At 43.1% G+C, this 27,431-nt stretch overlaps 2 protein-coding genes across 6 annotated transcripts in view; both read left to right on the forward strand.

Moving 5' to 3' along the window:
- Positions 1 to 5,157: 5,157 nt before the first annotated feature.
- LOC118775942 (E3 ubiquitin-protein ligase NEURL3) lies at positions 5,158 to 8,953 on the forward strand. Its single transcript, XM_036525922.1, has 4 exons — positions 5,158 to 5,247; positions 7,396 to 7,896; positions 8,051 to 8,254; positions 8,767 to 8,953. Exons 1-4 carry the CDS (start codon positions 5,175 to 5,177, stop codon positions 8,910 to 8,912), a joined length of 924 nt encoding a protein of 307 aa, XP_036381815.1. The 5' UTR covers positions 5,158 to 5,174; the 3' UTR covers positions 8,913 to 8,953.
- Positions 8,954 to 14,712: 5,759 nt separating this feature from the next.
- Positions 14,713 to 27,431, forward strand: part of sorbs3 (sorbin and SH3 domain containing 3) — a 31,635-nt gene continuing 18,916 nt past the window's right edge. For 2 of the 5 annotated variants that reach the window (XM_036527032.1, XM_036527036.1), the window contains exons 1-2: positions 20,655 to 20,760; positions 27,329 to 27,402. In XM_036527032.1, the coding sequence (XP_036382925.1) occupies positions 27,391 to 27,402 (12 nt within the window). In that variant the 5' untranslated portion in view covers positions 20,655 to 20,760; positions 27,329 to 27,390. Of the gene's footprint in view, positions 14,798 to 16,369; positions 16,516 to 17,660; positions 17,702 to 18,216; positions 18,243 to 20,654; positions 20,761 to 27,328; positions 27,403 to 27,431 lie in introns of those variants that run through there. The other 3 variants (XM_036527035.1, XM_036527034.1, XM_036527033.1) reach the window with 3 other exon arrangements.

Below are 27,431 nucleotides of genomic sequence, written 5' to 3' on the forward strand. Positions count from 1 at the left end.
TCAGGTGATCCTGTAGGCATTGTTCTCTGAGCTAAAACGCATTAGATTTTAATGATGGCACTGCTGCCACCTGACCCAAGGCCTGAGAGTGAGCAGCCCATTGAATGACACAGGAAAAGTTCAATCAAGGTAATGTCACAGCGTGAAAAATGACTCACACTGATAGATAATGACAACACACAAGTTTTGCCTTCTGTCCACAAGCTTTTGTCTACCGTATCTTGACATTACCAAGAACTCATTGTTAATACCTTTGTATGTGTATGTATGTAATCTGTTGACCTGTCTGAAATGAACAGTGAGCTGTGACACATACAGTTCTTATCTTTGTTCTGCTCTTGCTGCTGTTATTTTCTGTCAGGTTTATTCCAACAAGCCTATGAGTGTCAATGCAAATGCTGAAAACATCTGCTGAAAGAATACATAGAAAGATACTGAATTTTAACTTCTAAAACAAGACAAATAAATGCAAAATTACATTTTTTTTCTTCCATGATCACTCATTATATTAATAATATTGGAATTATATTCTCTTTATTTGAAAGTTATTTTTATGCATACGTATTCCAAAACGCTTAGCTGACTACACAATGTAAAAACACATATAAAACCTTGTACTCCTAAGAACTGTAAAGCTACCACCACCCAAAACTATTTGATAGTGACACCTAGTGGTAATTCAGTGCAATTAACGAATGGGCATTCCATGTTTCACGGGCTGTGCCAAATGGACTTCCGAGTGTGAGTAAAGTTGGTCCTGGTGCATGTCACAGCTTGTTGCTTTCGTTTCACCGCATTACAAGTGTTTTATGTTACAACATTCTGCACGTTTGGGTGCAGTTTCTGGTTTGTGCAAGACATGAATGAGTACTGTGTTGAGAAAGTGAGAATTAAGTTCCAATAAATGTATTGTGTGGTGCTGTCGACTCTGTGTGGAGCCGATTCTCAGGTCGTTTAAACACGGCAAAGGAACAGTGTTTTAACACAGCTGTTAAAAAAAAACAGCGTTATTGCTGACAAGCACATATGGCTCCAACAAAAACAGTTTACCTCATTAGCAGTGGAAACTACAAGACAATATTTTATTAGACAAGTAGTGACAAATGACAACAGTCAACACCAGGAACGAAAGGTGAGGATTTAGGAATGCACGCTGTAATATAAACACTGTTTCCCAGATATCACGTGCTGCCAAGAAAAGGAGAGGCAGCGATTGTCTCGTGACTTTTGAAAGAACGGAAGTCTTAAAGAGCCTCTGCTACCATCAAGGAAATTGCCGTTTTTACTTTAAAGAATTACATTTCACATTCAGTTTCAAAGCGGTAGCCAGTTGGAAGTACATTTGAATTCCATTTGCTAGTCCATACAAGTCAATTGTGGGTTATTTGCAAGTCAAAGAACTATGGAAAAACAACTGAAACAGGTAGACTAATTTGCAGTTATCTTGTGCGAGAACGCGGGATACGTTTCGTGAAAAAAAAAATATTCCACAATATTAACAGAATTTCACTGTTAGCTCTCTTTCTTGCTAAAATGTCGCCCTCCCCCCTAATTCTTTGCCACAGAAACATGAAAACCCCTACTATGCAACCGCTTGTAATTTTCCAGTGTGAAAAAGAATGACGTTATGCAGTAGGGCAATTCAAATTTGATGCGTACTACTTCACGTGTTCTTCCAGTAACATCAGGTCAACCCGCTTCACACAGCCTTAAAGGGGTCAGCGGATTTAGAGTGGTTCAGCTGCAGTTTGACATACAGCTAATGTCTGTTGGGCAGGCTGCACCTGAAAATAGACTATCCCGCATTTAGTTCTCATCTCACTTATCTTGTTACAAGAAAGAGTGTAATTTCAGTTTCAGAATGAGCACTTTTGCTTACCACCAGGTTGGACATCTCATGATACATGCCATCAAATGTTAGGAAAGGTTGTGTACATCTCATGTGCCTACTTTGTTTCGTTATCAATAATAATATTAATAAAATTACAAAATTAACAGCCAGGTTGGTACTTTAGTAAGTTTCTTAAACGCATATTGGAATGAATATTTTACACACTTCATTTCCTTATGTGTTGTCCTTTTCCCAAGATCACTTGTTGTACATAGGCTGCCACTTCTCCAAGTGAGATTATTTCTTAACAGGACCCAAGCCTTGGATACCTTGCCTACAGTATAACAAACGTCTTATGAAAGTGTCTGATGAATCAAGACCTTGAAGACTACCCCCATATTACCCCATTTCCAAAGAGAGTTGTCATAATTCAAATACTTTCATTGTGGTCTCAGATTAATTTAAATGTTTATGGTGCATATTGAAGTTAAATATATGTCTTACATAATTGAATGGAGTACTTCAGTCCATGCCTGTGTTTTTTTTCCATTGAAGACGCTGTCCTTTTGAAAGGAAAGAAAAGGATTAACTTCAAAGTTGTTATTTACATTTCAGCTAGCCCTTTCATATCAGTTTGAACAACAAATATTGGTATAGTGCCGAGTTCATGTGATAAGCCACTTTTACAAGAACAGTAGCTTGTGACGTCTCCCACACTCAGGAGTGGAGGGGACAGCATATCATATGTGTAATAGGTCTAGAGATGCCAGCTGAGGCAATCAAGGCACAAGACAGTAGCTTACACTTGTCATATTTTCTGAGAGAATTTTTATTTATTTATTTATTATTATTATTTTTTTAAAGAAGCTGGTCTGGCACAGGAAACAGCAGCGGGAACATTTTCACAACTCAGATCAGCAAATGCAGTATTTTGCTTTCTATCATTTCCATGTTTGCCTATGAATGTCCATAGATTGAGGCCTAATAGTAAATAGTGATATGCTTTCCCACATAAATAGAGTGTGTGGCATTACTTTCATTTTAATATTTTGAATAGATTGTTTGCATTCTTCACAAAAACAGAGGAATGATAGCAATGGCCAAACTGGAAATAGCAGCCCTTTGCCTCTGAACAACAATCTAAATTAGTTAACTTTATTGAGAACAGTGGCAAAGCAACATTTCAAAAAGTGAGGGCGCCACAGAGGGTGTTGCAGAAGCTGCCACTGTTTTAATTATCTTTACCTCTTTGAAGAATTCATTCTGAAACAGATAGACCAGGGCAAACAGCATTTTTGCTGGCATCATTCAAAGATATTATGACACACTCATAAAATGTGGCTAAGCTGTAGTCATTGCCTCTCCATGCAGTTATCTTACAGCTATTTAATTACAGTGGCTAAAGAGCCATGCTGAATGCAATATAATTGCTCTTTTCTTGGACGATGGCTCTTGCGACCTGTCATCATCATGTCTCATCAGTGTCATGGTATGGAACTTCTGGAACCTGAGTACAGACTGCAACATTTTTAGTTTGACCCAGATTATTTCTCAGAGGCAAATGGCTGCTGTTTCCAGTTTGGCCATTGTTATCCTTCCTCTGTGTTTTGTGAAGAATGCCAGCAATCTGCAATTCAGAATATTAAAATGAAAGTAATGCCACTGCTTCTGCTGTCAGCATTTGGGAGTGAGTGCATGCATAAAAAAATAAGACACAGCAGACAGCTTTTTAGCATTGGGTTTCTCTATAGCTTCAGTCATTTTGAACAGCGAAAGATCAATGTAAATTTAAAATGAAAATATGCAGATATGTTTTTTTTTCTGCACAAGCATCTGTAAACAATAAGCCATTACAGTTTGAATGACACATACTGGTTTAAAATGCTGTTAAAGGTGTTTTTACTGTAGGTAGAACCACAGAAAGATGTAACAAATGACGGCATGCAGTAGTAGTTAGGGTAAATAGAATCAGTGAGCCAAAAGCTGTGTTGGGATATGTATTTAGGTCACATTCACATTACAGCTTTGGATCAGAATGAGCATTGCACATGTCATTCGCGGAGTACTGTGATTGCTTGAATTTGTTTGAGAGACAAACTGAAACTCAGACTAATGAGCTAAGACCTCCTGAAGAACTTCAACAGATTAGCACAGTGCAATTTGTTTTGAAAATGCCCTGTGTGAACTTCAAAACAATTTTGTTTCACTCTGACGAGGAAGCAAACCACAGTTTGTATTTGTGTAGCGCTCTATTATAAAGCATGCAGAAATATGAAGATTGCAATGTTTGCTAATTGACTGATTGTTACCTTGAACCCTGCAAAAGTATTGTTAACCGTGCCAGTGTTTAATTGTTATGTGAGATGACAGTACTATGAGCAGACCCTCAATGAGCAGCTGCAATATCCTTGTGTTTTTAAGATATTTTGTCTTGTTCTTCATGAGCTGTTCTTTCATGAACAAGTAGTGCAGGATGAGTGAGCATATTTGTCTGTAAACCAGTCATTAAAGCAGAATCAAGTAATGAGACATTTCCTTGTGCACCAATACATGTACATGTGTTAAGTGAGAACTGCATTCAAACGAATCAAACCAAACCAAACCATATGAAAAAAGTGGGAAAACCTTTTTCTAGTGGTAAAGGCCCTTAGATGCTACTTTTTATTGCTGGTGTTACTTTACACTATACTCTTTCATGTAAGCTAACTGCTTTTTAAAAGCAGAACAGTTGGAAGAGAGATGAAATCAACAGGTAAGAGCAGTGATGTGTCTGGCATTGCCAAAGCGTGGTGGAATGAAAACAGAGGTTAACTGATTTGAATGATTAACTGATGTTTAGGATTGTTGACTCTACTTGATGAAACAACCATGTCTTGATGGCACTGTCATAGAAAGAGCAAAGATTTCTTGTCCATTAAATGTGAGAGTGAGATGGATTGAATTAAAATGATCAAGTACATACTGTAAGGTGTTAATCTGCTCTCTGTTGTAAAAGAAGGGGTTAAGGGAAAGGCTCTGCCCATAAAACTAGAAACCATACTCCACCTTTGCATAGCTTGCCCTCCTAGATGGTCACGCCACTCCCACAGAAACACAATTACATTGTGAGTTGGACCAGAGCCACAGGCATGCAGGATATGGCCAAAGAGCTGGAGTTTGGGTACTTTTCCAGAGTGCAGCCCTGCCTCCTACTGAGCCCAACCCCTTTTTCCTTTTTTGGTGTACCCTGATGAGCAATGTTTTGTGTATGAACTCGAGGCACATGTGCAGTGCCTATAAAAACCAGCCAACACTCCCACTACTTCATTTTCTGAAACAACTTTCAATCACTTGAGACCCATCCATGCATCCTTTGACAAGACTTCCCAAGAACAGTGAGTTCAAGATGATGAAGAAGCTGGCTCGTGAAATAATGGGTAAATATTTTTTTGTGTTTTATCTAATTCTTGACAACCATGCAAAACATGCTGAAAGAGAATGCAATTAAAAAGACTCCTCAGGTTTGTGGCAATCAGCCCTGCATTTAGGATGGCTCTATGTTTTGACCTCAGTACATTAAGGTTACATAGGAAATCTATTGTACAATGCTGCATATAAATAAAGCATATAAATAAATCTTTTAGCTGTTTAGTATGATAGCCTTACTCTATGCTCTATGGAGGCAGAGAATATACAGTGAGACTTAGTCAGACTTTTCCTTTTATTGTTATCTGTTCACTGTTTTTATTACTGTTTGCTTCTTGTCAGAGCATGTAATTCAGGACAGTCTGAGTTTTGGCTAGCTAAGCTCTAAAATGACAGATTTAAGCATGCGTCTAGTTGTTAAATATTTCAGATGTTATCTGAAACTACATGAAGCTCAGTTTTCCTTTAACAGTTTTACTATTGCAAGATTCTGGGGTTTCTGACAGCTGTTTCATTACACAGATTAGGGTTGGGTTATGTTTACAGTGTGGATTTCAGGAAGTCATTTACAGCAGCCATTAAGCATACCTCAATGAAAGTGAGATAACCGAAAGTAAGACAAAACAGGCCTGAAAATGGCTCTGTCCTTAAAACAATAGAAGCTATTTGTAAGTCAATGTATAATAGCGTAGAGATTGAATGATGTGATTTAAGGGTGTCTTATTCTGAAAAAGTGGGGTTTAAGTTCCATAAGACTTAAATGTGCGTTGTATACAGTTGAAATCAAAATGGAAACAAGTGCATAAATATAGCTTTTTAATATAGTGCAGGGATGCATACACCATACAATACTATACATAATATTAATATTAATCTTCAATTAATATTCCCAACTTACAATGTAGGACATTGAAAAAGTCATAATGTGTAGTCAATTTACAATTTTAATAACACCTTTGGTACAGAAGACACCGTACTGGGAGTAAGTTACTGAGGACTTCATTGCCTGTCTGATCATTAGCAGAGAGATTTCCTCTGTCTAAAGAGTGAAAATAAAGTTAGAAAAGAAATGATCCTGCTCCAGACAATGTCATTGAATTTGGGTTCTGGTCTCACTGCTGGCAATAAACTGTAAAATAGGAGATAATGTGACATTCTACATCAAGAATACATATCTTCATGCCAATTTCTGAGGTTTTGTGGATAACACTAATAATTATTAGTATAGAATTATATACTAAAACATAGTTATGCAAAAACTAAAAGTTGATTTAATGCCAACAGTCTTAGGGGTGTTTGGGTGCCTTTGTGTTTCTCAGCAAAATTATTTTGGGAAAGAGAGTTGTCAGGCCTCAGCAGTGTAAACAGGCATATGTTTACATTTACAGCATGGCATTATTTATCCACCAACATTCACCCTCTGCTGATTTTATCTTTTCTCAAGAATCCAGTCTGAACTACTGTAGAGGTCATGTCACAGAGGTTTCAGTTTGAGGCAGACAGAGAAGAGAAGTGAACACATACTGATTGTATCTGTCGGTTTTGATTAATGGATATGGTTTGTGACTGAGTTTGATTAGATCACTTGAAGCAATTACAAAAGGGCGGTCATCACCCCTGTTCATGTCCACACTGTGGAAAATCAGCAAAGACAGAAAGAGAGAACACCCTGAGACAACAATGGAGTATGAGCCAGTATGAACCTGGGCTATGGGCCTGACAGAGGCGGTCTGATACACTCTTCCCCTAGATTTTTTCTCTTTTATCTAATGATGGGCAATGCTTCAGTTGCCCCCAAGATGGGCTGGCACATTCTCCACGGCTGCAAATCGAAACTCCAGCTCTATTGGCCACCCAGGCTCAGACAATCAGACCAATCAGATACAGCTTTGCTGATTTGTTTTCATGAGTGTGCTATGTAAATATGGGACACATGGTAAGGCGGAATGCTCTAAACAAGATATAATCTGTGTCCTTCACTCAGTAAAGCCTTGTGTTAGTGTTGTTGTTGTGGTTTTGGTTTCTGTCATCTGCATGGCTCCAGTCAACAGGTTTTCTTCATCTCCATATGGAGGTAGCAATTAAAAAGATACAGAGGCATTATCTCCGTTTGCAGATCCAGTGCGCTAACTTTGATCCCCCATCTCTTTCCTCTTCAGGGACGGCCTCAAAACACACCTGTGGATGTCGCTGCCTTGGGCCCCTGACTTTCCACACAGAGGCTGTTGGTGACAAGGTCACCCTGACCCACGGGGCCAGGTGTGCGACAAGGGCCTTGCAGACGTTTCGGAACGGACTGGTGTTCAGCAACCGCAGAGTGCGGATCGGAGAGAGGGTCCGTCTGCGAGTGGACCGCTGTGCCCAGCACTGGCACGGGGCCCTCCGTCTTGGATTTACCACCGTCCAGCCCACCTGTAGCCCCTTGCCCGACCTGGCCATCCCCACGCTCACCGACACCCCTGGGTACTGGGCAGCCCCTGTGCCCGAAGTCTACTCCCTGCCCGGCACTGAGTTGCAGTTCTGGGTCACTTCAAGAGGTGTGGTGATGTTTAAAGGGCCTGAAGGCCAGGAGTACATTTTGCTGGAGGGAGTGGACGTCAGCAAGCATCTGTGGGCTTTAATCGATGTGTATGGGCAGACCTGCACTGTGGTCCTTCTGGGTAAGTGCTGAATTTGGCTGGGGGGAATTCTGGGAAGCACTGGGAAATGAATTTGAAAGTTAGAATTGGTTAATGAATTGCATAAGAATGATACAGAAACCAGTACTGCATTTGATTCAGCTAACAGCTTGTCTTGTTTCCCTCTGTGTCTCAGGCTCAAAGAAGAAGGGTCTGTTTGGGGTACGAAAATCCTGCCCTTGCCCAGCACTGCCCCCTGTCTCCCCGGAGAACAGCTGTCTGTGCATCTCAAAGGGGAGGCCCCGTCCTTCCCAGGGAGAAAGGGGACCATCATCTACTAGATCGTTAGAGGACGTCCAGGACCCCTGTCATTCCAACACTGACCCCCACAGGACTGAGGGTGAGTATCACATACCGCATCCCAAGAAATCGCATTATTAGTCCTGCACTGTCTGCGGGAGTGCCGGTTTGATTCCCTGCTGGGGCACTGCTGTTGTGCCATTGGGCAAGGTACTTAACCCACAGTTGCCTCAGTAAATATCCAGCTATATAAATGGTTACCATGTAACCTATGTAAGTCACTCTGGTTAAGAGCATAAATGACAATAAAGTAATGTAATTAGTCCCATCACTCCCTATTAGTCCCACTTACATTGTTGGTTTTGCCACACCGTGAAAGAAATCCACAAGGCAGGATGGCAAAGTTGGGACTTAAGGAAGTCTATAGAAATGACACACGATTGCTAATCCTCTCCCGCTGTGTGTGCAGCACCATGACTCTTCCTCACTGGGAAGCTGATCCTGCTTCTGCCGGCGTGTCAGCTGTGTCTGTGTCACACTCACTAAGCGCACAGGGCAGACCAGACTGTGGATCGTGTATGTAACTGCATGTCCCCATGTCTCTGTCCGCAGAGCCCCTGGAGGACTGTGTCGTCTGCATGTCCCAGGAGGCCTGTGTCCTCCTGTCCTGCGGGCATCGGTGCCTGTGTGGCTTCTGTGCCGGCAGAGTGAGGGGACAGTTTGGGAAGTGCCCGCTGTGTCGCCTACCCATCACTTAGCCCCAGTGTGACCTGCACGAGCTGCAGCACAGAGCACCAAGCCGAACACCACAAGCCCAAGAGGAAGTGGACAAGGAAGCACGCCAGCCACTCTGTTGGCTGTGACCTGCAGTGAACCTCCAGAAGTCACAGGAAGTTGCTGTGTCTCAGTGAAGTCCACCAATCCTGTTTATCAGTTATGAAACTGTTGCAGGGGTTGTGCTTTGAACTGAAAGTAATGATTTTACTGAAGCTATTGACCAACAGTGTTCACCAAAACATGTTGGTTAGGGAAAGCACAGTCAGGGATACTTGTACTTCACAATCAGTGAATAACAGAGCTGAATAAATGAGTGGAATTTGAAGTGCATTATATCTGTGGTCATCAGAGAAATTACTGGAAAGGATGTATACAGAGTTTCTTCATGCCTTGAAATACATGTAAATGTGAGTGTCACTTTACCTAAAATTTCTTGGTTTGACAAAAACAAATACGATAATGGCACCTAACAAAGCCATTTTTCTGCTGCTCAGTTAGACTGAGATGAGTGAGCATTGTAAAAAATGTACATTAATACATGTATATATTATGTTCAAAGTGCTGTTGTATGTATTGTAAAATAGTATTTAATAATTTTGTTAATGATTTTGTTAATGTCAATAAAACATTTGACACTACATTTCACATCTTATTCAATGTGTATGTGTCTGTGTGTCTGTGTGTGTGGTGGGTGTCACTCATGATTATACACCATTAAGGTGTAGCACCCCTCTGGGTGATGCAGGGTCACTATTTTTACACCAGAATTCTCACCATACATCAGCTGAGGTGGAAAGGGAGAGATTATGTAGCAAGTTTCACTGAAGGATTGCTAGATGGCCAGATCAAAAGACCCTGAATGGGAATGTAACTGGGACACCAGGGAACCCCCTTCTCTTTGTCATACGTGCTGTGAGATCTTTAAGAACCACACAGAGTCAGGACTTTACTTTAATGTCCCCATCAAAAGGCAGTGACTCCCACATTGTCCTCATCACTGCACTCAGGCACTGGTCTCCTGTTAGATTCAGAGGAAAGACTGCCCTCTATTGGCCCACAAACACCACTTCCAGCAGCAACCCGGCTGTCCTGGGAGGTCTCCCGATCAAGTTCTCTCATCCAAGTACTAAATGAAGTCATTGTCCTTATATCCCATACATGAAACTGGTCACATACAGGATACAGCAGAACGTTTACAATACTAAAGCATTGCAACTCAAGGTGTTGGTAATATGAAGCATATTGGCATTGATCCTGTTGAGCATAACAAACTAGCCTGATGCAAATAAATACAGGATGACATATAATACCCTGCTCTTGACCAACAATGGGATGCCTAGCACACAAAAGCATGATTTGCTGATACTGATCATGTAGTGCTCTTTTCAGATTATTATTCTCGGAAATGTCATTTAGCATAAAGCCCAAAGAGAGCGACAGGTAAAGTCAATAAATCCAGCAATATCAAGCAAAATCTCCAATCAAAGTATATTTAAATGCTTAATGGACTTAACAAAGTTGATCTTGGAAAACTAATCTAATCGGCTGTGACATTAATTACCAATTAAAGAGGGCGTCGGAATGGCTGAAACTGCCATTTGGACAAGGAGGCGTGTCTTCCGATGAGCTGACACTGTGCTTCCTCCTTAATGTAGTGAAGAATGCGTATTTTTTTAATGCAGCAAATATGCCTCTTTTAAATAGAGAAAATATAATTGTTCCTGTAGTGTTTCTTGCGGATTCATCTTTTCAACTTATTTACAAACTGTACACTCAGAGAACCGCAGTGAAAATATAATGAAACCTCAAATTAATCAGTCTATAAACCTAGTTTCGCAGAACAGTTTAATGAAAACAAGTTCGTGGCAGTTTAATCGAGCACATCTCCTGTAAACTTATTAATTTAAATATCTGTATTCATGTCTTCAGAATATTAGCTGAATGCACTCTGTCTTCGTTCTTCAGTTTAGCAAACGACGTACGTATTAACGTACGCCATGCAATTCTGAATGCGAGCCACCCGGCGGTAGCTATTCGCAAAATGACATTCAAGCGTTTGTTTCTACTGTTTTCCACGTGAGGGCGGTATTTACACAAAGTATGTAATAGGATTTTTCTTCTCAAGTCAAATCCAGTCATTCGGTGAGACTGAAGCCAAGTTCATTTTAATGACCGTTTTGATGACTCTTAACAAGGAGTAATCAGTGCTTGAAATATCCAACCAAACTTTTTACATTATTGGCATTTAGCAGACGCTCTTGTCTACAGCAACTTACATGGGTTACAGTCTTGTTTTACGATGTTATCCCTTTACACAGCTGGATAGTCTACTGATGCAATTGTGGGTTACGTACCTTGCCCAAGGGTACAACAGCAGTGCCTCAGTCGAGCCGGCAACCTTTTGGTTACAAGTCCTGCTCCTTAACCACTATGCTACACTGCTGCCCGCTTTTACCTGGATTTTATATTCTCACAGAATGATCCATTGGGTCCTTCATATAGTATTGGCCTCTTTAATGTATTAAACCGGTAACTGCCTATTATCATTAAATATGTTATATATTCAAATCCCTACAAGACTGTAAATTGATAATTCTGTTGCCTGTAAAGGTCTAACACTCTCATTGGTAATTAATGTAAGTAAGCACATGAAGACCTTTGACAAATCTGTTTTTTTACGCTTCAAAAACGTCAGTCATTTTTTTTTTTTTTTTCCAAATGACAATGTTTGAAGTGAAGCCTGGGTATGCAGGACATGGCAAAATATCAATATTGTACTTTAAACTGTCATAACTCAAAATACATATAAGATTCTGTTTGTAAAAAAAAATATGGTAAAAAATTTCACATTTTACTTAAGCAAGGGAAAACCTTTACAGAAAATTTGAGAAGGCCGTAATGAACACCAGCTGAGCTGACCTGGAATGACTCTGAATTTTCCGCAGTCTTTCTCAGTGTTGCACTTACCTCTCCAAACACTGTCCTCAGCTATGTGCTCATGTGCTCGTGTGTGTGTGTGTGTGTGTGTGTGTGTGTGTGTGCGCGCGTGTGTGTGCGCGTGCGTGTATGTGTGTGTGTTATTTATTTATTTTTCCTGAGAGGTAACACAGTCTTCCAAATTAATATCAGTCCTTCAATGAAATGAAGTGTTTGTACAAAATGGTATATTTTTTGTACCTCTGCATGTGAAAATTGGAGTTTAAGGTTAGAACCTCTTCAACAAAATGAAAGGTTTTGCTGTGATTATCATTAAAACCCCAAGGCAGTCCCTGGTGGGAAGGGACATTTTCTCTGTCTTTCTAGCTTGAGGAATTACCTTTATGGATGTGTGACATTTCCCTAAATCATATTGAGGTATCATCTCTTCTCTCCTTCTCTACCAACAGTCTACTATATTTTCATCCATTATATTTTGCAAGTAGTCTCAGTTTGCATGTGTGCCTGGGAAGCATTTGATCGTCACATTCCTGAAACTTGTGTGATTAATATGATGCTCTGTACAAACAAGAGGTTTGTCAATACCATTGTTGTGAGCAAATATTCTGTGCACAATTTTAGCTGATTTTGAATCACTAGAAAATTTGTTTCGAGCTCTGGTTTCAGACCAATTCACACCAATTACGCTATGGAGCCAGGGACGTGTGAAAACAGGGACTGATGGGGTAACATCCTGGAAGGGGAAGCTTGAAAAAGCATGCAGCTGGATTGGCTGGTTGGGTGTTTGTCCGTATCGCAATGTTTATTTCAAGTGTGTTTGATTTCACAGTAGATTATGGTTATGGCTCTAAATGAGACTCGCGCAAACACCCTGGGGAAAATGTATGATCTGGCAGATGGTGATATGATATTAGGAAGGGTGGAGTGGCATAAATAAATAGCTGGGTGTGAGGGCACACCATTAACCTACTGAGTGCTGTTCAAAGATGTAGGTTCATTAGTTGTAGATCAGGGCAGGAGTCACAGTTCTGAGAAATGGTTTGAGAAATGCATTTAATGTAATGCAATAAATCTGCATTATTTAATTCTATTTCCTTTTTCTTCCTAGAGCTGTTTTAAGTACTATAAATACTTGGAAGAGTAAATATAATTTGTTACATTTGATAAGATGTAAGGTTTTTTGGCTTGTGACTCTACTCATTGTATTATAAATATTATGTAATTTGCTAAGTTTTCTCTTCAGTTGAATAGACTGCATTCAGTTTACTACCAAATGAGATGGTAAAAATAGTCTGATAGTTTGACTATCCAGTGTGTCTCCTGATACTTGTCCTACATTGACTGTAATTTGATCCATTGTGGTAGTTATTGGCAAGCCATGTTTTTAATCCTTTAGCATGTTGGAATATGTTCTGACAAAATGCAGTGTGTTAGAACCACATGCACAAGAGCTGGATAATGCTACCATGACCTTTTCCAGACAATATCCAAAAATAATGTGAGCATTATAAAATCTATGTCATTTATTATGCACCTTATTGTTCATGTGCATGCACAATATTATTATGATATTATTGCATTGTATATTCTTCTGGCAAGTTATACTGTGTCAACCCATTGCCTGAGAGAATGCCAGGAATTTCAATGAGAAACACTACAATATTTGATGTAATATATTTACACATTATTTTCTCTTTACACAGAGCTGTTTTATCGAATGCAAGATGAAAACGTATACCTCTGAAACCTGACTCAATAATCACACAAGGATTGATCACTTAAAGACGCAGATCCTCTTGTTATATGCTGTTGAGCTTGGCTTTATTTCCCAAAGATGATATGTCAATCCAATGCCACTTATAGCTTCATCCTGGGGCCAACGTCAGTGCGGCACTGCGAAGGGAAAAAGGAACATGCAAGGCAAAGATTCTCTGCCTTTATTCTTTATAATCTGTTGCATTAGCAAAGCATGAGACCTGGTCTCCTTATCATTCCCTCCACGCCTATCACAATTATCCTGTATCAAGGGTCAGAAGCAGAATCACAAAATGATTGGTGAGATGATCCAGTTGGGAGTTGGCACTTGTCTTATCTAAAGCACGTTATAATCTAGGATTGCAACTGATCTTTTTTAAAGCGGTCATCTTGTTCCTTGCCATTGAATTTTTTAAAATTACTCTTATTACCTTGTCATTATTATCATTGTCAACAACCATAATAATAATAATAATAATAATAATAATAATAATAAGAAGAAGAAGAAGAAGAAGAAGAAGAGGACAGAGAAGAGTAACAGGTTTGGCTCCAGCTCCCTTGATTATGACAGTGGTCCTGTAGGTCCAGCTTTTGAAATTGCCATTGAAAGGCTTGGTTCAGAAGGTGATTGGTTGAATTGCATGGTGGGACCACATGAAAGTTTAAGTTGGCCTGGATAAAATATGTTAAAAATTGATGTGCTGTAAGTTTGTCTGTAAGTTTGGCATCAAAAAGAAAATTTCATGAAATATGAAAGACTAACATAGTTTATTGCTTGTTTAGGCAAACAAAGCCAATTACAGCTGTATTTAAGGAAGCTATTTACTGTCTGGGGGGTTTTTCCCCAGTAAGACACAAGATCTGTTGTATAAAGGATATGGAAACCATCAGATTTACAATAATCCCTCAATGCATAAGAAGGAAGGGAAAGGAGAGGGATGTGACCTTTGATTGTTTATCACGTAGCTGCACTGTTAAATATTTATTTTGGACGGCAGGGTTGGGCGCAGTCTCGAGGGCAGAGAGTGGAGGAATTCAGCTCTCAACAGTCGCTGCTGAGAGTACCAATGCGTTGGAGAATACAGGAGAGACCCCCAGAGAAATCCCTGCACTTGACCTGTCAGTAAAGTCACCTTCCTTCTAACAGGACTGGGTAGAGAGGAGTGAGTAGTGGGTAAGCTGCTGATAGGATTCTCTTTCTGTCTCTCTCTCTCTCTCTCTCTGGTGTTGAGGCTGTGGCCTGTTTTCTCACACTGTGAACATATCAGTGTAGTAATCTGTTGTGGAGGAAGGGGGATGCAGTACCGCTGGCAGGGTAATGTGTAAATGGGAATTTTTAGCGACGTGCGAAAAGTCTTATCAGAGCAGTAATCAATGGTAATGGTGTAATATCATTGATGGTATCTATGAATGACAGTAATTGACTAATCAAATCCACATAAAAGGACTAGATGGGGTTATTTGGAAAGCTTCTAAGGTTTGTTGAATATGCATCTAATAAAATTCGTGGCTGACAAAAGCGGAATTAGCATAACCACACAAACTAACCACAGCAAATCAAGTGTGAACTTGACGGCAGATTGCAGCTGAGGCTGCTGAGTTCTGCAGTGAAGTGTATCACGCCTGTCCTAGGACAGCTCAAGATAAGGATGGTGTCCTGATGATGGGCAAAGTTGGAACACAGCCTAAAGAACCTAACTGTATGAACATTCGCATGCTCATCCTCTGATTTATTGATTTTTTTTTCGGTATGCATGCTGTACCGCTGCTTAGCATTCAGCCTGTGCCATAGTACTGGCTGTCCTTCTCCCATCTCTGTTAGTCACTGCTGCCATTGGAACTGGTTGGGCCCTTTACCCCAGTGCAGCTTGGCTGCTTTTGGGCAAAACTGTGGAAACACTGAGACCCACAAAAGAACAATCTCTTCCAGCTGTGTGTGCATATGTGTGTGTGTGTGTATGTGTGTGTATCTGCGCACTCGTGTCCGTGTGCCCACGTCTCTATCTGAGCCAGCCTGTCTGTCATATGTGCATACATTTGTATTGCCATTTGTATACCCCAGGGAGGCTCACTTTCACTTTAATGAGGTGAAAGGTAAGACGACACCGTACGCTAGTGTAGAAAATCTTGGCGGTGTAGCTTTTAATTTGCTCATGTGATTTTAATAACTATACATGGCAGTGTAGGCAAAAGCAGCAGGGGGCGCTATACGACTTGCACAATGCTTGCGTCTCTCATAGACTATACAGTAACATGTGCATATGATTTCTGAAGGAGGATAACACAGTGGCTAGCATTTCCTATTGCTCTACAGTGACCCCTAGAGGCCAGTCACTCTCCTCGGAGCACCTGGCTGACCGCTCATCTCCTTGTTTATGAAATGAGAGGGAGATGGGGGAAGAGCTGTGCATCTGTCCCCAGTCCTCACATATGGGGCTCAGATGGAGAACGGACCGGGGGTTTGCCCCGAGCAGCATGTTTAGAAAGAAGGGGAAAGTGCCTGTCTTTTCCTGCCTGTGGATCACAAAAGGGCGGTTCCACAGAAACTGTGCCTGCATGGGAATCTCTATTATTTCCAGCTGCGGATGGAAACTATTACTGAGCCCCAGAGTTGCTACAGAGTGGGTGGGTGGTGCAGGGCTAGTGCGTGCTTTCAAATTCATGTGCTCGCGCAGACACACACACACACACACACACATGAATGGTCACACACACACTCGCACAAGTACGCAATGCCAGACTGAGTCACTCGCTGTAGATTGCAGCCAAACCCCTGGCCTGAGTGAGAGCAGAGCAGAGCAGAGGCAGAACCAGCGGCAGCAGCGGCAGCAGCTCTTGTTCTCCCCCTTTCACTGCACTACAGCAACCTCACTGTCCAGCCCTCACCGCACCGTAAGTACTGCTCACTCACTTCTCCCTGCTGCGTGCGTTTGCCCATGTAGATTTTCTGCATTTTCTGCAACAATCAAGGTTCCTTCTTTAGCAGTAAGCACGATGCATAAGAAGGATACAAACTACAGAGTGTAAAATGAAAATGCTTTTTTCCTGTGTGGGTCCTGTATTAGCGCATGCAGCTGTCTGAATGGTTCTTATGCGCACTTATGAGGTGTGTTTGCTGGATTGTTAAGCTTTCGGGTGGAGAGGTCTGTGGAAAGTTATCTAATGTGAGCTAATCTCTCTGCTTCCTCTCTTCCTGACAGAGGATTGATGAGGGGGGGGTGGCATGGGGCTGGGTGTATTGCAGCTCTCTTCCGGAACACGAGTGTTTTCAATGAAGTGTCAAGTCAGGCTGGATCGGATTGTTTTGCGACAGAGCAGAGGGTATCTGTTTGTGAAAAACAAGGATTTCATCATCCCCCTAAACAAAAGGACACTCATATTCTTGTGCTGTCTGGGACTGTGTCCCGAAACTGCCCTGTCACAGCCGGTCTCACTGGCTTGTCAAAGTTCACATCTTCACTTCTTGACTACGTGTCTCAGGTGAGCAACACTCCACGGAATCTGTACAGCTCTGGTTTGCGCTAACCTGGCAGTAGAGACCTCATTCCCTATTGCAGCAGCGGGTGTCTCTTGCATGCGCATCTAATGTTGCAATATAGGGTCACGTCTGTCTCTGGGCTCAGAGCCTAAGCCTCAGACACAACATTGTCTCAACATCCCCCCCCCCCCCCCCCCCCCCCCCCCGTATAAGGAGCTGCCGGAGGGCCAGGTCTCTATTAGACAAACACACACATAGAGAGACACTCCTATCACACTTACACAGGCTAATAGCAAGGCAAGCGGTGTGGTGTGGCTTTTAAGGAGCAGGTTTGGTAACCCAAAGGCTGCTGGTTCAATTACCAGGTGGGCCACTGCAGTTGTACCCTTTAGCAGTGTGCTTAACCTGAATTCCCTCAGTAAACATCCAGCGGTATGAATGGATGATATGTAAGCTATGTAAGTTGATCAGGATAAGAGCGTCTGCCTGGCAAAACAAAGCTACACAGACATCAGAGGAAAGCAGACACATCCACGATGAGGAGATTTCACTGAATTAGAATTTTCTTTCAGCATTACCTGCATTCTCTGCTCAGCAAAGGTATTGAAATGTTTGAGCTGTTGTTTGAGCTGTGAACTTTCCGGGTCTTAGATCAATCGCAAGGCTCATTGCACTTATTACTCTCTCTGTTCTTGCAAATGTGAGAACTGGTGTTTTGTGGAAATGTATTACAGAGCGACCTAACTGCACAATCAGTCATGCGTTAAAAAGTAACTGTCTTGCAATTATCTGCTGTACCTTGCCCCACCTGTAAGGATGAGTAATATATCCATCAAGGGTAATTTGTACATGTTTCTGTTATGTAACTTTGAAGAGTTTATTACGCCAAATTCTTCTCTTTGGCTGGTTTAGGCTTTGGCTACAAAGAATGGCTTTTGATGAGTATCTTTCAGCTGAAGATCGGAAGGTTGTTCAGTTGTGTTCTATGTGTCTGCTGAGCGCATGATTTCAATTTGAATTATCAGTGTGGGTATGCTTCCATGGGGATAAGTGGTGTGAGATAAGATTTGACTTGTTCAGGCTGGTCAATGATGGTGAATTCGTTCTATTTACAGTTTGATTTATCAGCTTGTGAAAGAAGGTAAGACACTGGTATTCTTTGCCTAACTTTTATTATGCTTGTGAGCTGTTAATGTGGTTAATATTGCACAACATTCAACAACAAAAAGGGTGACTATTCATGTTAAGAAAGTCACTCCCAATGCTTAATTCATTCACATAAGGAGTTAGCAGGCATATAAAATGTATTTCTCAAAAATAATTATCAGCAGCTGCTGATATGTACAACATGTTTACATAGAACTTTTCAAATATTAAGCACATATTAAGCACAATATTAAGCAATATTAAGCACAGCAACAGTAATGCAATGATGCAACGAAAATCATAGTATTAAAAAAAGAGTAAACACAACAACAGCAAAAAAATTATGTAAAATAAAATAAAATATGCTTCCAGGTAGACTCAAAGTCCAGAAAATTTTAGTGGCATAAAAGTTTGTACTGATAAAATTGTATTTTAGAAAGTTGCGCGTTTAAAACCAATTTAAAATGATCAGATTTCTCACACTTTCTCACTTTCTTGGTGAGGGACCCCTTTTGTCTGGCTGTTACGTTTTGCGTCATTACTTGAGTAGAAACAAAAAGTCCAGACTTTTGAGGAGGGGGCGGGACTGCTCGGTTCGTGTTGTGCATGAAGACCTGGGAGAGAGGCACTGGGTCTTCAGCCAGGGCGGTGATCAGCTCTCTCACTCCAGCAAGCGACAGACTGACAGGTTGTGGGATTGAGTCACAGCAGGGGACAGTGTCTGGGTGAAACGCATAGCGCTGGGCAAACAATTTCCCCTTTTTAAATTTTTTAGTTACGGGGCACTGACTGCCTGGCAAAAACAACTCAATCACCAGACCCAGTAAGAATACACCATATTGGTCTGAGTTACACCAACTCCAGCCAGGCCTTATAACCACTGAATTATTAAAAATCAGCTGACTCATTCGATTCCATCCTGAAACTGTACCGAGTGGAGGAGTCGACACAAACGTGGCAGTCATGAGTCTGTCTGTAATGGAAAGGGCTGACTAACTTCACTTAAGTGTTTACTGGAAATGATACTACTAGACTTAAAGTAGATTTAAGAAAAAGATTTATCAAACAACAAGGTGGACAAGGAAGCTACATCAAAAAACTGAAACTAATCAAGTAAGCATGTGACAGAAACTATGTGAAAGTCGGGTGAACTGGAATATCTAGTTTTTAAAGTGATGATCCAGTTTTCTGTGGTTGTTTTACAGTATGAGGGTAAATACCCCAGCATGACTACATCTTTACAGCTACGACACTGGTTGTCTTACCGTGTCTGGAGGATTTTGTCTGGTTTCCTGTTCGGAGTGTTTCAGCCTCTAAGTATACTAATAGCAGGTTTCATGACGTCTCATTACTACAGCAATCTCATCAAAGAGCCCAAAACTGATTTCATACTTGCAGTTCTACAGTTGAGCTGTTGAGTCATTGTCCATGACTGATAAACGCTTGTCAGGTTACATTCTTGGTAGATCTTCCATTTAGCATGCAATGTCTTTGTCTGACCAATAGGATGTTGCCCTGTAGACTGCTAGATGGGTGTCATGGGCTACCAAATGGCATTACTCCCCATACTCAGCATATTCCACTCAAACAGTTTGTGTCAAAAATTGATGCTGGCAAGTGCTGAAAATACGTGGAGAGTACCACACACAACTGAAGCACGGATGTGTTGAAGTGGTGAGTATGAAGCTGCGGCACGGTGAGGACGCTGGGTAGTGCGCCCAACACTTGCCTTTTCAGCTGAACCCAGGAAACCCCTGATGAAGTGAACGAGCCCAACGAGGGAAATATAGGAAGCCTGTGTGCAGAAATCTGGAGATTTCCTCAGGAGAGGTGTGCTTGTTGTGAATGTGGAGACCCTTATTGGGAGGCCCCAGCGTCCTCGAGAGGTGGGCCATGGGGGCTCAAGCCAGATTAAGCTCCGCGCGGCACCTCAAACGCTAATGAGTCAGTAAGTCCCTCTGGCTACCTAACAACGTGATCGAAAGACTTTTTTTCTCTTTTTATCCTCCCTTTTACTCTACCGCCCAGTACCCTGACTCCTGCGCGCCCACACAAGAGAGAGAGGGAAGAGCAACAGATGAGAGCAGAGCAGAGTGGATGGGCAGACATGTAGTGGGGGGGGGGTGGTTTGGGGGATGGTGACGGTGTGGAGGTGGTGTTGGCAAACCATTCGCATTCTCCTGTCCTTAACCCTGCGCTGTGAAATATCACCTTATCTCAACAAAGAGCTTTCTTCTTTGAGGAGCCCAGGGCTGGCAGGCAGGAGGAGGATAGCTTTTGAGCGGGGCCCAGGGGTTGCCATGGCGACGCCTGTCAACCGGGAAGTTCTTCCCAGGCCGAGCGAGTAGAAAGTGAGAGAGACTGACAGAGGGAGGGAGAGGGAGAGGGAGAGAGAGAGAGAGAGAAACAGTGCAGTGAGGGACTGCCCAGAGAGAGGACAGGGCTTGAATGCACTACGCAGCACGCTGAGCTGTTGGGGACTGTGTTTTTCCACGCACCGCGTAAACGCACCGGTGAGTGAAGCTTCCTGTGAGACCGCATGCCTGGGTCTCACTATGGCACATTGGTGAGCTGGGGGTCAAACCCTCACTGAGATCCTGCTCCGTTTGCTGAGAGGCACTTTAGGTTTTAGTTGGGTTTGGTTGGATTGCTTGTCTCTCCTGTCTTTAGTCTGTTCTATCCTTGTAATGGGCTGTCTCAGGTATTTCTCTTATATGTGTTTTAAAGGGACTTCTTCAGAGGACTCTGAGTAGAGAGAGTGAGTGACAAGATACAGGCAGTACAGAAGGTGTCAGTGCACCTGAACCTGAAGTATGTCTTGCTCATGCATAATTTAAGAAAGGAGTGTTTTGATATTTGTGCTTTGGTTTTGAATTTTGCATTCGCGCTATGACAACGCTTTGCAATGACCGAAATCTAAACTTTCTACTGTGGCAGAAATAAGCTGTCAGCACTAGTTGAGTGTGGAACAATGGCTCTGGGCCGAGTTGGAGAGGGGGATTCCTGAGGTCCAGCAAGTCAACAGGAGACGCAGGGTTTGGAGGAAGTGAGGAGCAGTTCAAGGAGGACCTGTTGTTTTGCTTGGCCCTAGCCATGATCCCATGGAAGCGGGTCCAGCAGGTTGCACCTCACAGTACGGGGGTGGGGGGGGGCTTTTTCCCTGACGTGATGCCAATGCGAGTGGACGGCTCTGTCAGAGCCATTTCTCCCCCTGGTGCTGACGAAACGTTCTGTAGCCTCTGATCTCCCCCCACCTCCTCCCCGCCTTACCTCACCAGTCCTTGTAAGCATCATAACGATTTCTTCACCTCGGCTTGATCCTTTTTGTAACTCCCCAATGCCCCCCACCCCACCCACCCCCATCCCACTTCTCCCCACAGGAGTGAACATGGAGCGCTGCAGATCAGCGGACAGCCCTGATGCTCCCATTTATCCTGCTATGATTATATCAGTAAGCTGCGGTGCACCAAGTACAGACAGTGTGTGTTTTTTCTGTCTGGCTGTTCCACCTCCCTCTTTGAATATGCAAAAGACCACTGCCACGCTTCTGCTCTGAGACGCCTGTCTTTGAAATTGTTTCATGTGTTGCGATAAATTTTATATTTACATCTGCACTTAGTCGCTCAGCAGATATGCTGAGAACAACTTACACACAACAGGTGGGTATTATTTGCTTTTTGAAAATCATATGTCCGCTTGGCTGGTGTGACGGTATCTTTGCCACGGACAATGCTTCAACAAGACAGAAGTGCAAGGCAGTGCCAGAGCTTGTGTGGAGCAGCCAAGGAGAAAAACAAGAAAACAAGTGACACCAAGTCTCAGAGGTTTGGTAAACACGACTGCACAGAAGAGAGGGAAAATGTCCATTATACAGTCCGGTGGTCCGCTATTGGTCCTTTGAGAGGGAGGCTATTTATTGTGTAATTTACATCTGAAAGAAGCGGCAGATAAACCTCTTGGCCACTTCATTAACAAGTAGCATGTGAGGCCTGGTTTTCCCTAACCTTGGAAGGCAGAGGGAAGAACCATACAAGGAGGTGGAATGCTTCTGTCTCTGATAAATGTGCACATCCCTTACTAAACGGATATCATAAGCAGACCACATCCTTGTAAGGTCTATGTCTGTGACTCACATGTGCCAAGACAGTTATCTGAGGGAGTGTCAAGACTGTTCTGTTCCCACTGTAGCAGTCAGGTGAGATCATCTCTGCAACAATAAAATTAGCCTCTTCTCTCAGCCTTTCAAAGAGCTTCTTCCTCATTACAAATTTATTTGCATCAACCTTTGAATGTGCTGACAATATCATAAGTCAGATCTGTACCCAAAGGCCCAGGCACTGATTTTGAATACAGTAGAAGGAAATGGAAAAGTCTTTCCTGGCTGGTGGGTGACTTGGCAAGCAAAACAGGCATACTTTGAAGGTATGATTTAGAGGAAGTGAGGATGGGGAAGAAAAATACAGATAAGGCAGCGTGAATTTGTTAACATTTTCTGTGTAGCGTAATGCTGTTATCACATGTATACTTTCTCATGTACTTGCTGCTTTCGTATTTGAGAAGTGGAAGGAGTGAGTGGTGGTCTAAAAATGGAGAACAGTGCACTGAAAAAAATTACAAAAACAAAAGTGTTTCCTGTATGAGACAGAGTTCAAGGGGATGTTTATATAAACATATATGTGTCTGGATAAAGGTCTCTTGGTGGGGGTTCCTAAATCCCAGCTGAGCAGGGACAGTCCTCTTCTGCTATCTTCTGCAATCAAAACACCACACATTGCGTGTCCTCTTTTGGCCCGGAGCCCTGCTTGTCCAGGAGGCAATGCAGGCAATGCAGTCAATCATTAATCGTTGCCCCCTCTCCTCCCATCGGACACAGACACAGGGAAGGGGACTGAAGGGAGGGCGAATGACTCAAACTGGCATTGTCATTTCCGTGGCTTTTGATCCTGGGAACAATGCAGGGAGAGTGTCATCGGCGATGTCGTCCGTCCCTCCTCAGTGCCGGCCTGACAGAGTGGCTGGCCACTGAAGAGTTAGTAGGAAAAGGCCAGGGGGTCAGGGCTGTGTCGCAGCCCGGGGCAACGGAGGCTGTTTATGTGACATCTTTTGTGGTTTCCTTGTCAGTAGCACACCCTGGGTGAGCGATGCAGCTGTGTTAAAGGGCTGAGAGGTCAGCTCCGGGTCCAGCCAATAGACCCCCCCATCCCCAGCAGCCCACCCAGAGCTGAGTCCATCACCAGGACACAGACCCAGGGCTCAGGTGGGCTGCCCATTCTTACACCCATTCGTTTTTTTCCTGCAATGGAGGAAGATTCCTGTACACGTTAGCGGAGGACTCTTACAGCAGGAATGCCCCAGGTGTGTTGTTGACAAATTTCTCATAGCTGATCAATTAAGCCATTGGACAACAATGGTGACGGTAATTGTATTTCAGATCCAAAAAAGTACAAGCAGCTAATGCTGGATTACATATAATCAGAGGGTGTTAGTTAGGTACAATGGCCTTGCTGTGATCATAAATATGGATTACTGAGCCAGACAAAACGAGACACAGGTCTTTGAGTGGAGTTGTCATGCTGTAAAGTCCCTGTGATGGCCACACTGGGAACCCCTCAGCAATCTCCTGCAGACTCTCTGTCTGCGGTGAAAGAGGAGACCCAGTGACCCACCCACCACTGAGCTCATGTCTGTAGTGAGACGGCATGCAGTAGTGGGTTGGCTGGCCAAGCTGCATGTGCTGGGGGGACCATGGGGATGCTCTTTAGCAGCAACATGTCTGGACAGCTGATAGCAATTTTGAACACACAATCAATTGATTGCTGCCTTTAACCTTTTTTTCCATTCCCCCAAATCACATTATTTCGGGGTCCGGATGTGGCCTGGCACCAGCAAAGATGCATATCATTGCCAGACCATGGGTCAAGCAAGGGTGCAAGGCAAACTAAGGCGACAGTGGAGCATGAACATGATTAGAAGTTCACAGGGAGCGCTGGTGCCGACGGGTGGGCCCAGCCCCGGGATGACAGTCTCCAGGTTACTGGAATCCACTCTGATGTTCCCGCCAAGTTTACAGAGCCTGCTACATGGAATTCCAGTGCTAAACAGCATTCTGGCAGGTCTGGTGATGAGGCCGCTGAGTGGGTGCTCAGGCTTGCTTTCCCAGCCCCATATTAGGCAAGGAAAACATTTGTAAATAGGCGACCGTTCAGCTGAAACATTTGCGCACAAATCAATCTAACACAGCAAACAAACACACTGTCTGCTCTTGGAGGGAATCCCACCCAGGAAGGCCGATGAGAGGCACAGCCTGAAGCAAGTAAGCTGCTAAGAATGCATAGGCCTTCAGAAAACATCCGCAGAGGCCAAAGGCGTCCGACGCTCTGAGGGCGGATTTTCACCAAACGCTACAAGCGATTTTGCCTTATTAGGACGGATCTTGATTTGGCTTCCTCCGCCGCGGCCTTTGCTGTGCGGGTCTGGCGAGTGTGCCGTTCGAGGAGGCATTTGGGCCGAAGTTATCCCCCACTTTCTCAGTTAGGCAATGAACTCTGCGGACGTCAGAAATGCCGAGAGGCGAGGCAAACAGCGGCGCTGGCTTTTTAAGGCTTTTACTGCCGTTTTCCCAAACGCGCACATTTGTTTTTCTATCAGATTCTTGGTGCGGGTCCAAGATATGTTCAGAGGCAGCGTGTGTAATGCAAGAGGGCTATGTGAGGCCGCAAGGGCAAACGAGTTAGACTATAAAATGCAACTGACGTTACATTCTTTCAAAGCATGATGCTGAAACACGCTGGGCGGATGTTCACACGTAAATGCAGAAAATGGCACGTATTTCTGGGTAGTCAATTTTTCAATGAAACGGAGAAACAAAAGGGGGTGTCTTTAATCCTCAGACGGATGGAGACACATGAATGGGTACAGTGTAGTAGCAAAGAACGAACCCGATTGTTCCTCCTTTCTCCCCATATTGAATTAAGCAGCCCGGTGAGCAAAGAGCATTTGTAGGAATGGACTTGAAATGCATGCCACCGTTTCCAGAATGCGCTGAAACGTGAGCGTGGGCTAAGCCTCAGAGTCAGTTCACACAGGCCCGGGTCTTCTGTAAGGTCTTCTGTAAGGGAATGATCCTGTCATTGAGAGTGTAACAGAGTAGAGCAAAAAACATAAAAGCCGCCACATAACTATACAAAATTTTTTAGTTGTGAATACTGCTATTGTTATGAGGGGGTCCGGGGTAATTGCAAACTTTGGTAAACATTAACATGCAAAGCGTCAGTTGCACCATTTTCTTTCATAACAATAAACATTACTGTAGGACTGCAGTCACTCCATGGGTGTTGCATGTGTATTGTATTGGCATTAGACAGCCATTGGACTACAACATTTTCCAGGTTATGTAATGCAACTGATTTGGTAGTGATGAGTCATTTTTGGTGACATAACCCCCCTTGGAAGTGAGAGTCATTAAATCCCATGTGCCAAGGGGCTGGTGTTTTGGATACTGGATATCTCCATCTGGACAGTGACCGCATGGATTACAGTCAGTAATATTCGGTTTCTAAGGACACACGGAAAAGCCATTCACTGAAAATACACTTGGAACTTCACAAACTTGGCCCAGTCCCAAGCGGGCGAACGCCGAGGAAGGGCCAGAAAGCCATGCGTCAATCCCTAAACTTTCGTGGAGGCAGATTTGAAAGAAAGAGACCGAGGGCTCGGTGTCCATGGCAACGGTTGACCGTGTTGTGTGCGGGCCTTTCAGGGCTGTGTGAAGGAGTGCCTGCCGTTCCTGCGGAAATGACCTCCCCTTCAGTCTGCAGGTTCTTTGATGTAGCGGCAACACTTGTAATCTGGTTCTCCGAGTCGCTGGGGATCTGGGGCCATTCATTCAGCCCAACAATGCACTTTTTCTACAGTGTCTGCCATCCCAGAATCCCCTGCTCCCTGTGTAATGGAAGAAATGGGAAAGCCTCTGACTCATGTTCATTGTTGGAGATTTCACTGATGAGAGCAGGGACAGGAATATGAGTCAATTTTTTCCCATTTCTGAGTCCTGGGATCAGACTTAGACACTGGGCACTTCCACTTGCATTATATGCTGCAAAATACATTCTGACTCACTCCTTTTCCACTTGCACATCTTAGGTCAGGAGTGGTCTTTTCTTCCTCTGTTGCTGGGAGAGTTCTTCACCTGGGGGATTAATAAACGCAAAGCACTATGCTTGGACATTAAAGACACATACCGGAGTCCTTAAAGGGGAAGATTTCACTCACAGGCCTCGGGAAAAAATCATCAGTGGTGAGGATGAATCCATTTAAAGATGGATAACGACTCTATTCACGAAGATGTGTTGTATGCAATGTGTTATAAAGAGTATATAAACAATATTTGCATTGACTTGAATTTTTCCATTTTGGCAAAATTTACACACAAAGACAACAATGAATGTCTGCCAGTTCCGAGCTAGTCTAATTGGGAAGCACATGCAATTTCTGATCTCTGCGCATGACGTGTGGCAGACGGAAAGAATAATCCAATTACTTCTGAAAAGGGGAGAATGTGAACAAGCACAGATCCACAGGCAATAGCAAAAGTTACTCTGTGGTGCAATCCAGTTTGTTTTGAATGCTTAACATCAGTGTGTTCTTTGGGCCTTTCACTGGTGCTTTGTTTTGGTTGAGTCTGACTCATCCTTATACCAGGAATCCATCTTGCTTGAAACCAGTAACAATGTGTCCTTCTTCAGCAGATCACCCCTTTACCAGACTCTACAGGCTTTTCCCTTTATAGGCAAAGGTTAGAGTCTGTATCCTAGCTCTGTACCTATGGCTGACATGCTGCTCTATGGATTAATGTGTCGTCTACCACAGTAGGGTTAGTCCTGCCTAAATTATGTTCATTTCCAAATAGGAGTTACATTGGATTCTTAAGGTCACGTCAGCCATTGGGATCACTTTCACTGTGTTGTTTGTGTGCAGAACCCATTGACAGTGCTTGATTTCGAGCCTGGTGAAAATGTGTCTGTGTCTGTGTGTGCACATCTGCATGTTCATGTGTGTGTGTGTGTGTCTCTCTGCTCACAGGCCAAGACAGTGCACTTCACGCTTAAAGACTGAGTCCAGCGACCAGGATCAAGACAGATGACATGCAGCCTCAGGTAGAGTAATGGTTTAATGGCCTCTTGAC

The sequence above is a fragment of the Megalops cyprinoides genome, chromosome 4 (genome assembly GCF_013368585.1).
Source record: "Megalops cyprinoides isolate fMegCyp1 chromosome 4, fMegCyp1.pri, whole genome shotgun sequence".
Classification (NCBI taxonomy): Eukaryota; Metazoa; Chordata; class Actinopteri; order Elopiformes; family Megalopidae; genus Megalops; species Megalops cyprinoides.

Coding starts and splice junctions, on each gene's coding strand:
- LOC118775942 (XM_036525922.1), top strand. CDS start 5,175: ATGCATCCTTTGACAAGACTTCCCAAGAACAGTGAGTTCAAGATGATG. Junction 5,248..7,395: donor GCTGGCTCGTGAAATAATGG/GTAAATATTTTT, acceptor TTTCCTCTTCAG/GGACGGCCTCAAAACACACC. Junction 8,255..8,766: donor TGACCCCCACAGGACTGAGG/GTGAGTATCACA, acceptor CTCTGTCCGCAG/AGCCCCTGGAGGACTGTGTC.